Source organism: Carettochelys insculpta, chromosome 8, assembly GCF_033958435.1.
Source record: "Carettochelys insculpta isolate YL-2023 chromosome 8, ASM3395843v1, whole genome shotgun sequence".
Lineage (NCBI taxonomy): Eukaryota > Metazoa > Chordata > Testudines > Carettochelyidae > Carettochelys > Carettochelys insculpta.
In genome coordinates this window covers 36,106,558-36,122,621 of record NC_134144.1, presented here as the reverse complement: position 1 = coordinate 36,122,621, position 16,064 = coordinate 36,106,558, and the positions used below count along the sequence as shown (strand labels likewise).

The following is a 16,064-nucleotide window of genomic DNA, read 5'->3' as shown; positions in this document are numbered from 1 at the left end:
GGAGAGGCTCGGAGTCAGCCAGGTCTTCATGGGGAAGGCTTCCCAACAGTCTCTCCTCACCCCAACCCCCAAAGCTTGTTCTAATCTTCTCCCTCTCACAACCCCCCAACTTGTTCTAACTTGTTCTGTACTTCTCACGCTCACACCCACCAATCCTTCAAGTTCCCCGCCAGGCTATTCTCAGCAATTACTTCTCTCTCCCTCAGATCCTCTATTACTTCAGACTCCCTCAAACCTTTGTACTGCTTCTGAGGGGTACAGAAAATAGTTCTGTATTGTAGTTTAAACAATATACTACACAGAGGCCGTGTCTACACTAGCCCAAAACTTTGAAATAGCCGTGCAAATGGCCATTTCGAAGTTTACTAATGAAGTATTGAAATACACATTTAGCACCTCATTAGAATGCCAGCAGCCGCGGTACTTTGAAATTGACGCGGCTCGTCCAGATGGGGATCCTTTTCGAAAGGACCCCGGCAACTTAGAAATCCCCTTATTCCTAAGATAGCAGATAGAAATAAGGGGATTTTGAAGTTGCCAGGGTCCTTTTGAAAAGGAGCCCCGTCTGGATGAGCCGTGCGGTGGCGAACTGCATCAATTTCGAAGTTCCATGGCTGCCATCATTCTAATGAGGCGCTGAATATGTATTTCAGTGCTTCATTAGTAAACTTCGAAATGGCCATTTGCATGGCCATTTCAAAGTTTTGGGCTAGTGTAGATGTAGCCAGAGTATTGTACTAATATGCATAGGAAGGAAACTATTTGTCAAAAATCATTTTCTCAATTTTTACTTTCTGATTCTTACACATGTACTTGCTTGCAGGTATTTTGAAATAAATTATGAAAATAATAATCAGTGTGATTATATTATATTATATTATATTATATTATATTGAGAAATAAAATTTGCAGAATTTTTAAATATGCACAGAATTCCCTTCAGGAGTATCTTTTAGTTGTGTCTACTCTTTCCAAATGTTTTTGATCACTATGTTCATAATCATGTCCTTTTATATAACAGTTTTATTATCTACCATTTCGTCATTTGCATGAGCTCACTTTTTCAGATTTTATTTTGGCTTAATTGTCAGGCTAAAAGCACATCTATGATATTGGTCTGCCAGCTCAAGATTCTTCCACTGGAAGGCTTCTCAACTATGTACGTCCCCATCTTTGTTGCTTGTCTGTTGAGATCAATGTCCCTTCCTTCCTGTCACTTTTAACCTCAGAGCAGAAAGGTCTTCAGCCTCCTGGTAAAGGATAGTTGTACAAAATTTGGGGCTTTTGCCAGTTTCAGGCAAATCTCTTGCCCTGGCTTTACTTTGTTTGAGTTCAAAACACACAAGCTTGTTATACAGTAACTCAACTCTGCCAAAAAACCTGAATTTTGCCTGGTTTGAGGCTAAAATCATAAACCATCCCAAGTTCAGACTTCATTAAGCTTTTCCACATACTAACCTAGGTTATGAGTTTGTTATAAAACTCAAAGCTAGTATAAAACTTTTCATAGATCTCATCCCAAGTGAAAGCTCACTTTGTTTTGAATTGTTGAAGGGTTAGCAGGCTAGGATTTTAATTTTCATTGTGTAGTTTCAGGAGAAGTAAGAACACATATAATTTTGTTTAAGGCATGGCTAATTGTTTAGTATTGAATATTACAATTCAGTATGATGGAATTTATTAAGTCTTGGTGTTCTGTAAGGGTTTTGTTTACTTCCCTTACTGACTCAGGTCCATTGCTGCTTCATCTTTTTGTAGCGTCTATATTGTTCTGCCTAGTACCATAACCATTCAGATGTTGGTGGGTGGGAACTGAGCTTTTCCCAGTTTAATCAGATCTAAAAACAATAATTCTAAACCTTCTTTTCCACCTTCAGGCAAAAAATGGTATACAGGATATGAAATGCTGTTCATTAGAACCAGATTGGATATATTTCCATCCAGATACTTCAGGCAGAATAATCCATGTGGGCCCAAATTTGATAAAGTAAGTATGACCACTAATTTTTCAGTGCTTGTTGCTTTCATTAAATAGACTAACATTTAATAGCATCCTGATTTTTGGGAGATGGGTAAGAGGGTAATTCTGGGGTTCAAGTAGCAATGCCATTCTTAATGTGTGTGTGGAGTTAGGACTAGTCTATACTAACAGCCTCCCGCCCCCACTGATTTACCCTATACCACTTCAGCTATGCAAACAGAGTAGCTGGAGTCAACACACTCATTGCAGCATATTCCATCTGGTAAGGTCAGTGGAGGCTGCTCTCCCATCAACTCCAGCTAAGCAGATGCAAATAATGGCTGGCCAGTGAATTGATCACTGCAGTGTCAATCCGCCAAATAGTGCAGACATCACAAAGGCATCTCTGCAAAACTGACACCATTTTTACAAATTCTCTTTCTTTTTCGGAGCTCTACATAAACTTGCAGAGTAAATAATTAACATTACATACAGTAATGAAAGGGCAGGCGGGATCCTTTGAGATATATGGTGGTATAACAGAACCCAGCTTACTCTATCATGAGAGAGTACATGTATATATTACATAAAAAGTATTATTTGTGCCAATTTATAGAAATGGGCCATAGAATACCATTGGCTTGATGAATAGGGATGAAAATAACATAGTTTTTGCAGCCTTATGATGTTATGATCCCAATTGTAACTATAAAACTGACTCCGTCTTAGATTTGTTTACTTGTTTTCTTAAGTATTTTGGTAACGTGAGCAACACAGAGGCAGAACAATTAGGAAAAAGAAGCAGCATTATGTTTTGCCTTGTATATCCTCCAGAGTACAGAATTCTTCTGGAAGAATCTTCACCACTAGCAATGATACAAGAAGTCAGAACGACCAAGGTTTAATTTTCTGACACCAGGTTGAGTTTAGAGCACTATTAAAGGGCCATCTGCCAGAAAAGGAGCATGCTGGGAAAGGCTCATATACAAAGAATGAGCTGAGAGTTGCACTTATTTGTGCTGATTAGAGAGAATAATTTGTAATTCTGTGTGAAAATAGCTCTGAAAAAAACATAAAATTAGCTGTGATTTTGCTTACACAGGAAATCTTTAATTTGTATTTTGCTAATATATGTAACCATCTAGACACTTTTTAAGAATTCCAGCTTCCACCATTATTCATTCACATCTTTTTAGAATAAACCTTTGGGAATCTTTTTTGGGTGCACAACCTTTAACCAACTAATGCTATATATTTTCTATTTCCTACCAGCATGTTTAACCTGTTAAAATAATTCATATCTGATGCTGTCATTCTGACCATTGACCTATCTCTACTGTTCTGCAGTCCTCATTTGCCATTGCTTTTCAATGACTTACTCCAGGGGTCATCAGTCTTTCCGAAGCAGATTGCCGAAATCTGACCTGTTGACCTCTATGTACAGTCTGAGCACCAGTGATACTTTCTAAAGTCACTAACAGTCCTAGTTACAACAGCCTCATTAATTAAGAAGCAGAGTTTTACTGTTTAATTGAATTAAGAAGAAGAGCTTTAATATTTAGGTGATAATTGGTATCATTAGCTGGTCTTTTGTTAATCCACAGGCGGCATGGCTTTGAGCAAGCTCTGGGCTGCATGGGGCACAAGGGGCAGGGCTGAGCTCCTGCCTCACATGGTGATGAAAATCATCTTGCGTGCCGCTCTTGGCACCCATGCCAGGGGTTGCTGATCCCTGATTTACTCTTTGGACCTCACCTCTAAGTTCACTTATGAGAATTTTCAAGATTCTGGGCTGTGCACTGAAAAGGCACTTTTAAGTGTAAGCAGAAAAATAACACCTGTGAGAGGCAAGTAAGGAATCAGGACAGATTTGTTCTTCAGAATCCCTCTGGAAAGAGTAGAACTAGGCTGAATTTTTCCGCCTCCACTGCTTTTATGATGATAGACAAATGAGCCCAGCACATCTGTGAGATATTTTACATACCCTTCCTGCCCCTCAATTAAAATTTTATACACCCAGGGATGTGAACTCTGGAATATGCACATTTTTATTTGAAGGTCTCAGTCCTTCCCTACACAACTCCAGGCCAAAGAATCACCAACAACTTATGGCAAAATGGAGAATTAATTAAACCAGCCAGGATCCTGAATTCTGGAAGAAACATCTGCAGACTTCCACATGACAGGTGTTAACAACAGTTGAATTTGATAAGGAAATGTACTGTATATTCTGGAACTGATATGTTAATCAGATGTATTAAAATAGCACGGATAAATGTGTTATAGTACTAACATTCAAATTTGGTATCCTGTACTGTACTTGAAAGAAGTCATAACTGTAACTTATCTGTGCTATTTTAGAGTATCTGATTTTAGAAATCACAACATTTTATGTTTTAACATGACTCATTTTATATCTTCTTTTTTTTCAGAGTCTTGAAGCTGAAGGAAATTGAAAATAATAAGTATCAACGGGAAATTGCAGAAGATTTTGTCATTGTGGCCAACAGGCAGAACAATGTGAGACGTTAGAAGGACATTCTTAAGACAAACAGTACATTTTACTTCTGCATGATTATATAGCATATACAGGTGCCTTACGTGAGTATGTGTATCAGTGTATTATGTAGGCCTGATCCAAAGCCTACTGAAAGACCTTTGACTTCAACAGCCTTTGTATCAGGTCCATATGAGAGGAATTTCAAAAACATTTACATATTCAGGATATGTCACTGAAACCTTCTTTCACTTTTCAGGTTCTTGGCATCTATTTTGAATAATACCATGTGCCTTGGGTATAAACTTTAAGCAGCATACAGTAATAGATTTCCTTGGCAAGGGGGTACCACTGACCTAAGTCATAATTATATGCAAATTTGACAGTGATGAAGCCTTACAGTTGATAGTTCAAATAGCTGAAAAATGTCAAGCCTGGTGAAACAAACATTTGTGACAGCAAATCACACAAACCAAATGGGAATTCTAAAAGACCAAACTCCTCTCTTGTTTATATTGGTGAAAAACATTTGATGACATTGTTGCTTAGAAGCGAAGTTTCCTTTGGCAGAGATTTGTAGGGTTTCTTGTAGTTTATGGATGCTGAGTCCCTTGCAGTCAGTGAGCTACTTTTAAAGTTCCCCCATAAAGAGAAACACATCTTTAAAAATATTTACAATGTCAATAGTAAAACTCCTATTAAATCAGCAGGGGCAAGAGTAACCCCTCTGTGCACAACACTCTTTTCCTTTTTTAGGATTTTGTGTAAGGGGGATGATTTTGGGTCGGGAATAGGAATCAAGAGATGTGAGTTCTAATCCTCTCTCTGCTACGACCTTCCCTAAACAAGACACTATGGACCCAATTCTGAGAGGTGCTGCTCATTCTCGATTTGTATTAATTTTCAATGGGATTTGAGCAGCCAGTACTCATCACATTCAGGATCAGCTCTTAATGCTGCTATGCTTCCATGTTATCAGTTATGCAACAGGGATGTGCACCTACTGCACAGGGGTATTTCAAGGATAAAATCATTAATGTTTGTAAATCACTTTGAGAAAGAAGACATAATGTGGTGAAGATCCTGGATAAATAAAAACACAAGAACGGCCATATGGGTCAGACCAGTGGTCCATCTAGCCCTGTATCTTGTCTTCTGACAGCAGACGCTTCAGAAAGAGTGACCAGAACGGGCAATTATTGAGTGATGCATCAACTGCGCTCTAGTCAGAGGAGGGGGTTGCAACCCATGGCTTTTTTTAATTGGAAGTTTCATTTTACTCATGAGTAAACCTGTTTGCTAAATTAAGGCTCTTCCATTATGAGCTGGCTTGCTGCCTGATTATGATCTTCATTTCCAGCAGGTTTGATTATTGATGTAGGCCACATCGACGCAACCCAATTGACATCAAGGTGGTTATGCCCAGCCAGGTGCAGGATTAAGATCTAAATTGCTGGCTCGCTTCTGGTATTTCTAACTAGTAGCTCTTCTGTAAAATCTCCAATTACCTCAAGTCACTAAAACACTGCAAGCAACAAAAATAATTGACAGAATCGCACAATCTATGTGCTAGAATTCGCACAGTAAAATTAGAGTCACTGACATACTGAGGGATAAAATAGAGGAAGAACAGGATGGCAGGAAAAATCTTTAAAGATGTGAAAAATCTTTAAGTTTAAAGGGAGGAAAGCAGTTTAGTGCTGTCTCTTCTACCTTGTATTATAGTTTTATATACTTTTAATCTCAATCTTAAAATGCTTCACCAACCATATCGGACAAGGATAGGGCAATCATATGTACCATCAGGGGCAGGAGAAACAGCTCCTCCCAGCTCTACCACGTCCCAGGGAGCTGGTAAGGAGAGAGCAGCCACTTCCCACCCCAGGAGCTCTGGGAAAGTGGCAGCCACCGGCGCACCCCAGGGGGCCCTAGGAAGTGGCAGCCGCTGGCACTCCCTGAGCCCCAGGGAAGCAGCAGGGACATGGCAACCACCCACACTCCCACTGCTTCCCTGAGGCTCAGGGAAGTGACTCCCACCAGCAAATGTGCCTGCACAGCTGCTGGCAGAAAAAGTCAGTGGGGTTGGGCTCAACTGTGGGACAATTAGTCCCTTTTAAAAAATAAGTTGGGACGCCTTTTCGATGTCCCAGATGTGGGACTATCCCACCTACTACGGGATAGAGGGTCACCCTAGACAAGGATAATCTTGTTGTGTTTGAAGAACACACAGCCATGACTAGGCCTCCTAGGCGCTAAAGTACTACAAATAATAATAACAACCACATAAAACAGGATTGAAGTCCAACCATCTCTGCAATAGACGGTGCCAGCCAGGCTGGGCATAGCACAGTAGTGAAACAAGCTTAGAAGGAAGTTTGGCCACAAAAGCAAAGATACCCTGCTCTTATGGAAAGTGCTATGAAGTCTTTTATAACCTCACAGGTCAGGCAGGACGTCAGTTTTTTAGGAGGTATGTATAACATCTCAGTTAAAACAATGAATGATGCTTAATAAAATGATTCATTTGCTCCTGTACAGATTGTCTGTGCTTTCTGTTTACTAAAGATAGCACTGTCTTTTAGACTTTTTAAAAGCTTACCAAATTTCAGATAAAATGAATATACTACTATTATCTGCCATGTAGACTCACTCTCTCTCTCTCTCTCTCTCTTTTTTCAAACTATGTGTCTAGGTGAACAACTCAGTAACTGTAACCACTTCTGGTCGCATAGTGAAAAAGCGTTTTAATCTTCTGGATGATGACCCAGAACAAGAGGTAACTGTGACACAATGGGCTAAAAAGGACAAAAAGATTGGCCAAGGAGTTGAGCCATCAAGGCATCTCTCTCATTACAATTTCAGTCTCTGGAACTTTTAGCCACTTTACACTCTATATTCATTATTTATCACTCTCCTTCTGCTTTATTTTCCCTTCTTTCTCTCTTTCTTATTCTTTGCTGCTGTTTGTGCCTGATAGAGTCTTCCTCATTTAAGGACTGATCCTAATCCCATTGAAGTCAATAGTAAAACAGTCAGTGATTTAAGTGGTGTGAAATCAAGCCCTTAATGTGACAAACGACAGTTATTCTCTCCATTCAGATCTCTCCTTAAAACATTTCTACAGATAAACTTTTCAGCAGTAAATCCAAAGAAATTATGTCTTTGCTCTGAGGCTGGATTGTCTTGCCCCCAGACGCGGGTGTGTTGTGTTTGAAGTACAACGTCTCTCCACTTTACTGCCATATGGCAATTCAAGCCAGGGACTGTCTCTTCCTCTGCTTTGTACAGCACTGAGCACGTACTGCTATATTACTGACTGTTTGTAAAAAATACAAATAAGAACATAAGATCAGAACAGCCATACTGGGTCAGACCAAAGGCCCATCAGGCCCAGTATCCTGTTTTCCAGCGGAGACCAATGCCTGATGTCCCAGAGAGAGTGAACAGAACAGGTAATCACAAAAGTGATCCACTCCTGATATCCATTTCCAACCTCTGGTAAAGAGAGCCTAGGGACACCATTCCTACCTATCCTGGCTATTAGCCATTGGTGGACCTAACCTTCATGGATTTATCTTGTTCTTTTTTGAACCCTGTTAAAGTCTTGGTCTTCACAACCTCCTCTGGCAAGGAGTTCCACAGGCCTACTCTGTTACAAGTCCCTTGAGCTATTCTTTCTTCGCTTTCAGTAAAATTGAACAGTTTTTTAAAAAAAAGCATGGGGGGATGGAAACTCCTGTGACATCGCAATTCAGGTGTAAGCTGCAGCATGGCTATGCAGAATCACAGGAGTGGAAGGGACCTGAAGAGATCACCCAGTCCATGGGCCTGCACTCCTGACAGGACTATGTATGTTCTAGATCGGGGTGGCCAAACTTACTGACTGTCTGAACTGCATACAATAATCTTCTGAAGTTTGAGAGCTGGGCACACCTGCCAGACCTTGCATCTTAAGCCCTGCAGGGCGTGTCTGCCAAGGCTCATGGCTTCAGCCTGGATCCTGCAGGAGCCTGGAGCCCTGTCAGGTACTTTCTGTGGGTCTGAAGCCTCTAGCCTATCACCCTGAGATAGGACAGAAGCCCTAAATTCCCCCTGCCCTAATCTGGTAGGTGGAGAATGGGGAAATGGGCCTCTACAAGCTGTGTTTTAACTGTAAACGAGACAGGTGTGGCTCATGAGCCACAGTTTGGCCAGCTGTGATCTAGCTCATCCCTAAGTGGAGTTAGTCTAACTTGCTCATAAAAATCTCCAGTGATTGAGATTCTACAACATACCTAGGTAATTTATTCCCATTCTTAACTGGAGTATGATAAGCATGCGGAGATGCTGCAGTGGGGGTCTAATCCAGATCCTCAGACTAACCATGATGTCCTGCTTCCTGATCTCTTTCTAGCTTTATTTCTCTGTTTCATTCATTCAGTCTTTGTATTTTGTTTAAATTTGGACAAGAAGCAAATATTTGAATGAACTTGCCCCAGCTCGTAGTCTTGAAGTGGGAAAAAAAGAAGTGAAAATCTTCAAGTAGTCTTCCTTTTCATTTTGTTTGTTTATATTCCATTTTATTTTCCCCTAGATATACACTATAGGGCTGAAGACTACGAAAAACATTCGAGTTTGTTGTACCTTTACCACTCCTAAGTTATGCAGCCATCAAAAGTGGGCGGGGTGGAGGGTTTGAAATTAGAGCGGAATCTCCCAGGAGCAGCATCACGACAAGAAATTTTGCTAGGTCATTCTACCTAAAGTGCTTTAACTCAATCTCTCTTCTCCCTAGTCTTTTCCCACCCTCACAAAGGCAACTATGGTTTGAGCTAGATGGCTTTCTCCAGTTATCTGATGGCACTTTTCTAAAATAAGGATATTCTATCCACAGTTAAAGACAGCACCATGACATACCCTTGTTAGATAACCTGGATTGTCAGGTGCATAGGTGATGCTGTTATGAAAAGTGGTCTACGGCATTTAATGGGCCAATAAACAGTCTGAGGGTTTGGGTGCCCCTGTAACTGAATCACTCTTTGGTCCATTTAGCATAAACTCAATTTAGAGGGATTAATCAGTCATCTTGCTAAATTGCAGGGAAAATATTTAAGGTTGTTATTTTTTTAATTGAATATTTTCAAAGTAAACGCAGTAGCGATCTGAGGACTCCAACTGCTGAGGTAGGCAGGTAGTGTTTGAAAAATGTTTTTAGGACTCAGCTGAATTTCAGACTAACATGAGACTTCGAATTCCTCAATTTCTGGCAGCCATTTCCACTCTTGTTTCCATGGAAATGCATACCAGCTTGGTGAAAACAGGGTAAGTTTTCACATAGCCCTTTAAGCTTGGAGTTAATTTATATTCATTTATAATCAATAGAATAAAAATTAAAAGATGACACATAAGTAGTCAGAACTCCACAGATTTTGTTCCTGCTATTGAATTTTATGCTCTGAACTATGTAGAAATACATTTCCCTGGATTTAGACAGGAGAAAAGCAAAAGAAAGTCATTTCGGATATGTCACCATTGTATTCCGATCCCCTCAGCCTGGGCAACAGACTTGTGCTATCACTCTAAAAATAGCCATATAGATGGTGCTTACAGTTGATAACAGCTTTTCTAAAATAGTCCTTCCTCCATCGTAATTTGGAGCTGCTGACTATGTATATATGTAGTAGTATGTAAGTCTAAATAGAGGATCCATGAGTTTTTGTGACTTTTATTATTCTGGTAATTTTCTCAAATCTCTTGACAGATGTTGATAATAGGACAAGTCAGACTGCTGCTAATGTGTACAAGCAAAAAGCTTTGATATAAAATGATAACTTACTTCCTCTCCATCTTGTTTATAGTATTCTGCCTTACATTTCCCACATGGTGTATGTAAAATCCTTACACTCATTCACTGGGGCAGGACAGGGTATTCTTTTCTCTTCCTCCTCTCATATGGGGGCTCTGCTGAAATGCACAGAACGGCCTGTGATTGGAAAGATGTTACAGCTTATTACCTGGATGGTAATGATGACAGACCTGTGAACTGGAACTCCATCTATTTCTTTCCTTTCTGCTTCCCAAAACTTATGTAAATTTATTTTAAAAATAACTGTAAAAGTCTGTTTTTTAACTGGTCAACCTTGAGATTTTGTGTTTTCATCAGACATTCAAAATTGTGGACTATGAAGATGAGCTGGATTTGTTATCCGTTGTGGCAGTTACTCAGATAGGAGCTGATGGGAAAGCTCACCTTGACTTTTACTGTAATGAACATGGGATTCTACTTAAGAGTATTCCATTAGTGGAGTCTTGGGATGTGGTAAGTATAATCCACTGAATTCAGATCATATAACATTCCCTTGTACTCACTTGACACACAGTTTTGCATCCAGATAATTGTTTTGTTCAAATTTTTGAGTCAGATATACAATACAAAACCCACTGGTAATTCCCATGTACAGAATCTGTAGCAAAAGTTACTCACTTGAACTTGCAAGCGTCCTGTGATAACATAGTTCATTTATTGAAAAAAACATATAATCTTAAACTAGGATTTCACTCAATGTATATAACTGTATTTCAGTATATATCTTTTGACAATTATAAAATGCTTATCAACCTAACCCTTGATCCCACAAACATGTACGTGTGCTTAACTTTACAAACTTTGAACAGTCTGGTAACAGTGGTACTTTTAAGGTGTACAAAATTAAGCAGAGATGTAATTATGTTGGAATTTAGTTATTAAGACACCTATCTCCCATTATCTTCAAAGGGTGTTAAGTACCTAAATATCTTTGCAGATCTGGACCATAGTTTCTAAACACTGTTCTTGTTTTATCTGAAAGACTAATTACCTACATATGCTTTTTGTCTTGTGTGCTAGGAAAATGAACATTGTTTGGCTGTAGTTTGCTAGGGATGTCTTATTTATATGGAACTTATGCAAGCCTCTGGGAAATGAATCTGTCATTCACAATTATTTTCTCATTGCAGACTTACAATCATCAAGTTTACTTTGACAGAGACATTGTGTTACATATAGAACAAAAACCTAACAGGATCTTCAGCTGTTATCTTTACCAAATGGTCTGTGATAATGCAGAGGAAGATCAACATTCAAGCCTTGAAAAAGTGAAGAAAGTTATTTGTAAAAAAGGAGAAAGAATTTTTGCATATTTTTAAGAGATCAACCATCTGCAGAGGCTTCACTCTACAAAATATCTATGGACTTTGTCTCATTAGACTACTCAAATATTATGTTTCAATCACTGTGTTAAATGTGTATTATAAACTTAAATATTTGTATTAGTCAGGGTTTTTTAATTTCTCTTTTGTATTTTCATAGAAAACAGTTTAACTTGACTTATCTTTTACTATTGCTGCTGATTATGATATTGTAACACAAGTAATTATCATGTTTATTGCTCTTGTCCACCAACTACATCCATCCCTCAGTTTATGAACGTAATTTGTTCAACGAAATCTGTTCGTAAGGTGAAAATTTGTAAATCAAAAATGGAGCTGCTGGCAGAGCACTGGCTGTATCATGGATGCGCAGATTAAGATTGGCTCTTCGTTATAGTGAAAATTGTGTTCATGCATTGAAAAATGGTTCGTTGTAGCAAAAATTCTTAAATCAGAAGTTCATAAATCAAGGTATAGGTGTAGTCTGAAACACTGGATATCAGGCATAAGGACTTAATTGAGCTCCACGCGGTACTATATTTTGTTTTACTTATGCTTAGATCTTCTTTTGCAACTTTTGAAATTGTCTATATTAAAGTAAATCAAGGTTTTTAGATTAAAAGTATATATCGAATAAAAATGGGAGAGTTGTCATCAAGCCATTTAGACATGAGGGAACTATGTCCTATTGTGACTCCTGTTTGACTGTGTAAAAACACTGTTAGTTTTTATCTCGTGTCTAGTGATTGACTACTTACCCTTTCTTTCTTTATCCTTTGTGAAAACCACTAATTTGATAGTCACAGCCCAGAAATTCTTAAATTTGAGTCAGGGGCAACAAACATCTGGTTTGATGCATTTGGTATCCCATATGACATACTGAGATTCTGCAGAATGCAAGCATTGATTTCTAAAAGACAGCAAATGTCTAGGCCTCCTGACAACAAACACTTTCCAAATATGAACCATAAATACCCTAAAATGCCCCTCCCATAACTCATCACTCAGTAGTGTTAATGCTCAATCTGTTAAATTATACTTCAAATTATCCATTTCATTGACGATGATTTTAGCAGATGGAAAGAGGAAAGGCTTAAGTGTAAAGCCAATGGGGGTGGGTATGCAGCTAGACAGAAGACAAGAGAGACACAGGAGAATGGGAAGGGATGGGTTATAGAAAAGAAATAGCAGTGGTCTTAAAAATTAAGCTTATTTTTCTCTCTGATATTACATGCTACAATAAGACACTGAACTAATAATAACTAAAGTTACGATTTTTGTCACACTAATTTTTAGTAAAAGCCATGGATAGGTCATGGGCAATAAACAAAAAAACTATCTACTCTGTTAGTCTATAAGGAGCCACAGGACTTTGTGTTGTTTTCAAAAAAACTATAGCAGTCCATGACCTTTCTGTGACTTATACTGGGGCTGAGAGGCAGGGGGTAATGAGAGTTCCAGTATGTGCCATTCTTAGTGGCTGACAGCTGCGGGGTCCCCAGAAGTTGACAGTTCCAGGTCCCAAGGCAGCAGATAGCGCATGAGCTCATGCCAGCTCTGGACCTGTTACAACTGGGCTGAAGTTAAAGCGGAAAATGTCACAGAGGTCTCTGAAAGTCACAGAATCCATGAACTCCCTGACAAAGTCCTATCCTTAATAATGATTACACTTTCAGCTAGGCTCATTATTTAATATATAGGCTTGAAGCAGTTTCCATTACGTGCAGAGTTTACAGTTTAGTTTAATGGCTTTAAGCAACCACACTAAACATGTCAGCACTGCAGCCATAATTCTGTTCTTGTTCCTTCTATAAACCTCCCATTGCCATCAGTTGGAGATCTACAGTGGACAGTATATAACCCTAAATGTAAGCCCAGCACCCTTATAATTAAAATGGAATTCTGTTTTATTACAGGGAGCACAGGGAGGCTGGACAGCACAATCCCAACATCCACAGCCCCAGAGTGCAGGGAGGCTGAGCATCACAGCCACTGCCTCCCTGCCCTAGGGCAGGGGGAGACTGGGCCATACCTGGTTGTTCGGGGATGCTTAGCCTCCCCATCTCTGATACCACAGCCTGTGTCCAAGGTACATTAAAAGAAAATGGGCCTGCAACTTACATAGAATATAAAATAGGACCATCAAGCCAGCAGGAGGGAGCTGCAGGAAACAGATCAATTTGCAATTTAGCGAACACCAGTGGGTAAGAAACCATCAAGGCACTTTCACCACCAGAGTCTGTATCACCATCCTGACATCTTGAATGAACATTGCTTTAGAAGTGTAATCTTCAGAAGAAGTTATTTCAAAGGTTCACTGGAAAGAAAAGGAAAGGCGCAAGCAACTCCAAGTTTTATTCAATCTAAGAAGGCAACAGGACTGAACAGCTGGGATTCTGTGGGAGAAACTGACCAGAGAGGTTAGTCAGCCATCTCACTAGAAAGTAGTAAGATGAGGATTTTTTTAAGTCCGTCTCAAAAAAGTGTTTTTATCACCTGTAGTTAATAAAGTTGTTTTACATTTAATAAGCCAAACTCAGTGCTGTGTATGATTTCAAGTGAAAGTTTACTCCAGTTAATGTGGCAAGCTGCTGGATGTTTTGCCTTAAAGGAACAAACAAATATATTATTACAAAGAGAGGGTGGGATAGTGCACAGCGGATAGTTTTGGAAAATTCTGGAACTCAGGGTTTTGGGGGTTGTTTCACCAGATGTACTCAGTGCTCATGTATGGCAGCATGTGACTGGGGTGCAAGAAACAGGTTGCTGAAATTGGAGTTGCTGAATGAGAGCTGCGTAACACACAAACACACCCTGCATGATTATATGCTGGCTGGGAGCATCCAGATATGGGAACTACAGCAGCAAAGCATTTGAAGGCACTCAGTGTTACAGGGCAAGTAGAGATGCAACCCCCCGACACTGAGCTGGACTGCACCCTGGAATGTGACATTTATCCATTACTGTTTTATTAAAATATATTCTGCCAAAAAATGTGCCTTCATATAACTTCACTTTATTATACGCAATGATGGAATGGTATCACATCAGACTAAAACAAGGCCAACTCATTCAGAGTATGACAAACACAGTGTCATGAGAGTCCTTTTCCTTTCCTCTCCCCACACCCCCTCAGTGTTCACCTGAGCAAAAGACTAGCACAGAGCAGCCCTCATTGTGCTCATCTGCACTACGGACCAACATCCATGGTCATGCAGCTCAATGGGACCTGGGAAAATGGTCCATGTCAGGCCACAACACTGCTGTGTGTTCATGTAAAACTTTCTCTCCCACTCACGTTAGGGAATATACACAGCAGCAACTTGCAGTGACATACTTTGAATCTTTGTCATTTTGCTTCAAAGGGCATTTCTACTGCCTCTTCAGTCTCCGAAAAGCACACTTGGCCACCAGCTCAGTCCCACACAGGCAGTGGCCAAATTACCATTTCTTAAGACAGCAAGAAGTCCTGTGGCACCTTATAGGCTAACAGATTTATTGGAGCATAAGTTTTCATGGGCAAAGACCCACTTAGTCAGTTGCTTTGTGCACATCTAATAAAGTGGGTCTTTTCTCATGAAACCTAATGCTCCAATAAATCTGTTAGTCTATAAGGTGCCACAGGACTTCTTGTTGTTTTTACAACAAGATACAGACTAACACGGCTACCTCTCTGACATCTGTTAAGAGCCTCATCATTTTCGTCAGCCAGAATAACAAGGTGGAGTGCAGGGTCTTTTAATCACAGTTGGTACAGCAGCAGCCCTGATATTTTTGGCGTGTAAGAAGAAGGTAGTCCTTCACATCCCATCCTATACAAGCATAAATTATTCAATATAATAGTCCAGCATTATGAACTTTGCTAACCATCCAGGGTTTACATCCATGAAATGCCCTCTGTAAGCCCACCATAGCCTGCCTGATCTCTGAGTAGTACGATTTTCAGTTTTTAGAATTCTGAATCTGATTAGAGCAGCGAAGAATTAGAAAATGAGTCCCCTAAATGACTCCAGTAAAGTTTGGGAAGCTTCAGCATTGTTCAAAGCCATTCATTATCTCAGGATCCACTCACAGCCTTGATCAGACCAGTCTACAGCATGTGCTTCATTGTACTCCACTCCTACAGTCCAATGTGATCTTCTCCCTGCCAAAGAGCTCTGTCAAGGAGCCATGAGTTTGGGCTATTTCCCAGACACTTTTGACACCTCTCTTCTCACCAGGGACAACAGCTGTCAAACAACTAACTTTATGGTGTAAGAAATATCAACTACAGCTTTCTTAACTAATCACCGTCAGTCCAGGAGTTACAACTGTGTCCCACCAGTGGATAGAGCCAGCCTGATCTGTCTCAGAGTCTGCACTCCTCACAATTTAGTTCAGCACACAGATGAACCCAAATCTATACATATCTCCTTGTTTTCTTTTCAGGTACCACCTCAG

General features: G+C 39.8%; 1 protein-coding gene across 2 annotated transcripts in view; it reads left to right on the top strand.

The window, feature by feature from the left end:
* Nucleotides 1–14,151, top strand: part of DCAF17 (DDB1 and CUL4 associated factor 17) — a 44,137-nt gene extending 29,986 nt beyond the window's left edge. For both annotated transcript variants that reach the window (XM_075002154.1, XM_075002152.1), the window contains 5 exons: nt 1,878–1,987; nt 4,393–4,480; nt 7,150–7,233; nt 10,600–10,755; nt 11,433–14,151. In XM_075002154.1, the coding sequence (XP_074858255.1) occupies nt 1,878–1,987; nt 4,393–4,480; nt 7,150–7,233; nt 10,600–10,755; nt 11,433–11,621 (627 nt within the window). In that variant the 3' untranslated portion in view covers nt 11,622–14,151. The remainder of the gene's footprint in view (nt 1–1,877; nt 1,988–4,392; nt 4,481–7,149; nt 7,234–10,599; nt 10,756–11,432) is intronic.
* Nucleotides 14,152–16,064: the final 1,913 nt, after the last annotated feature.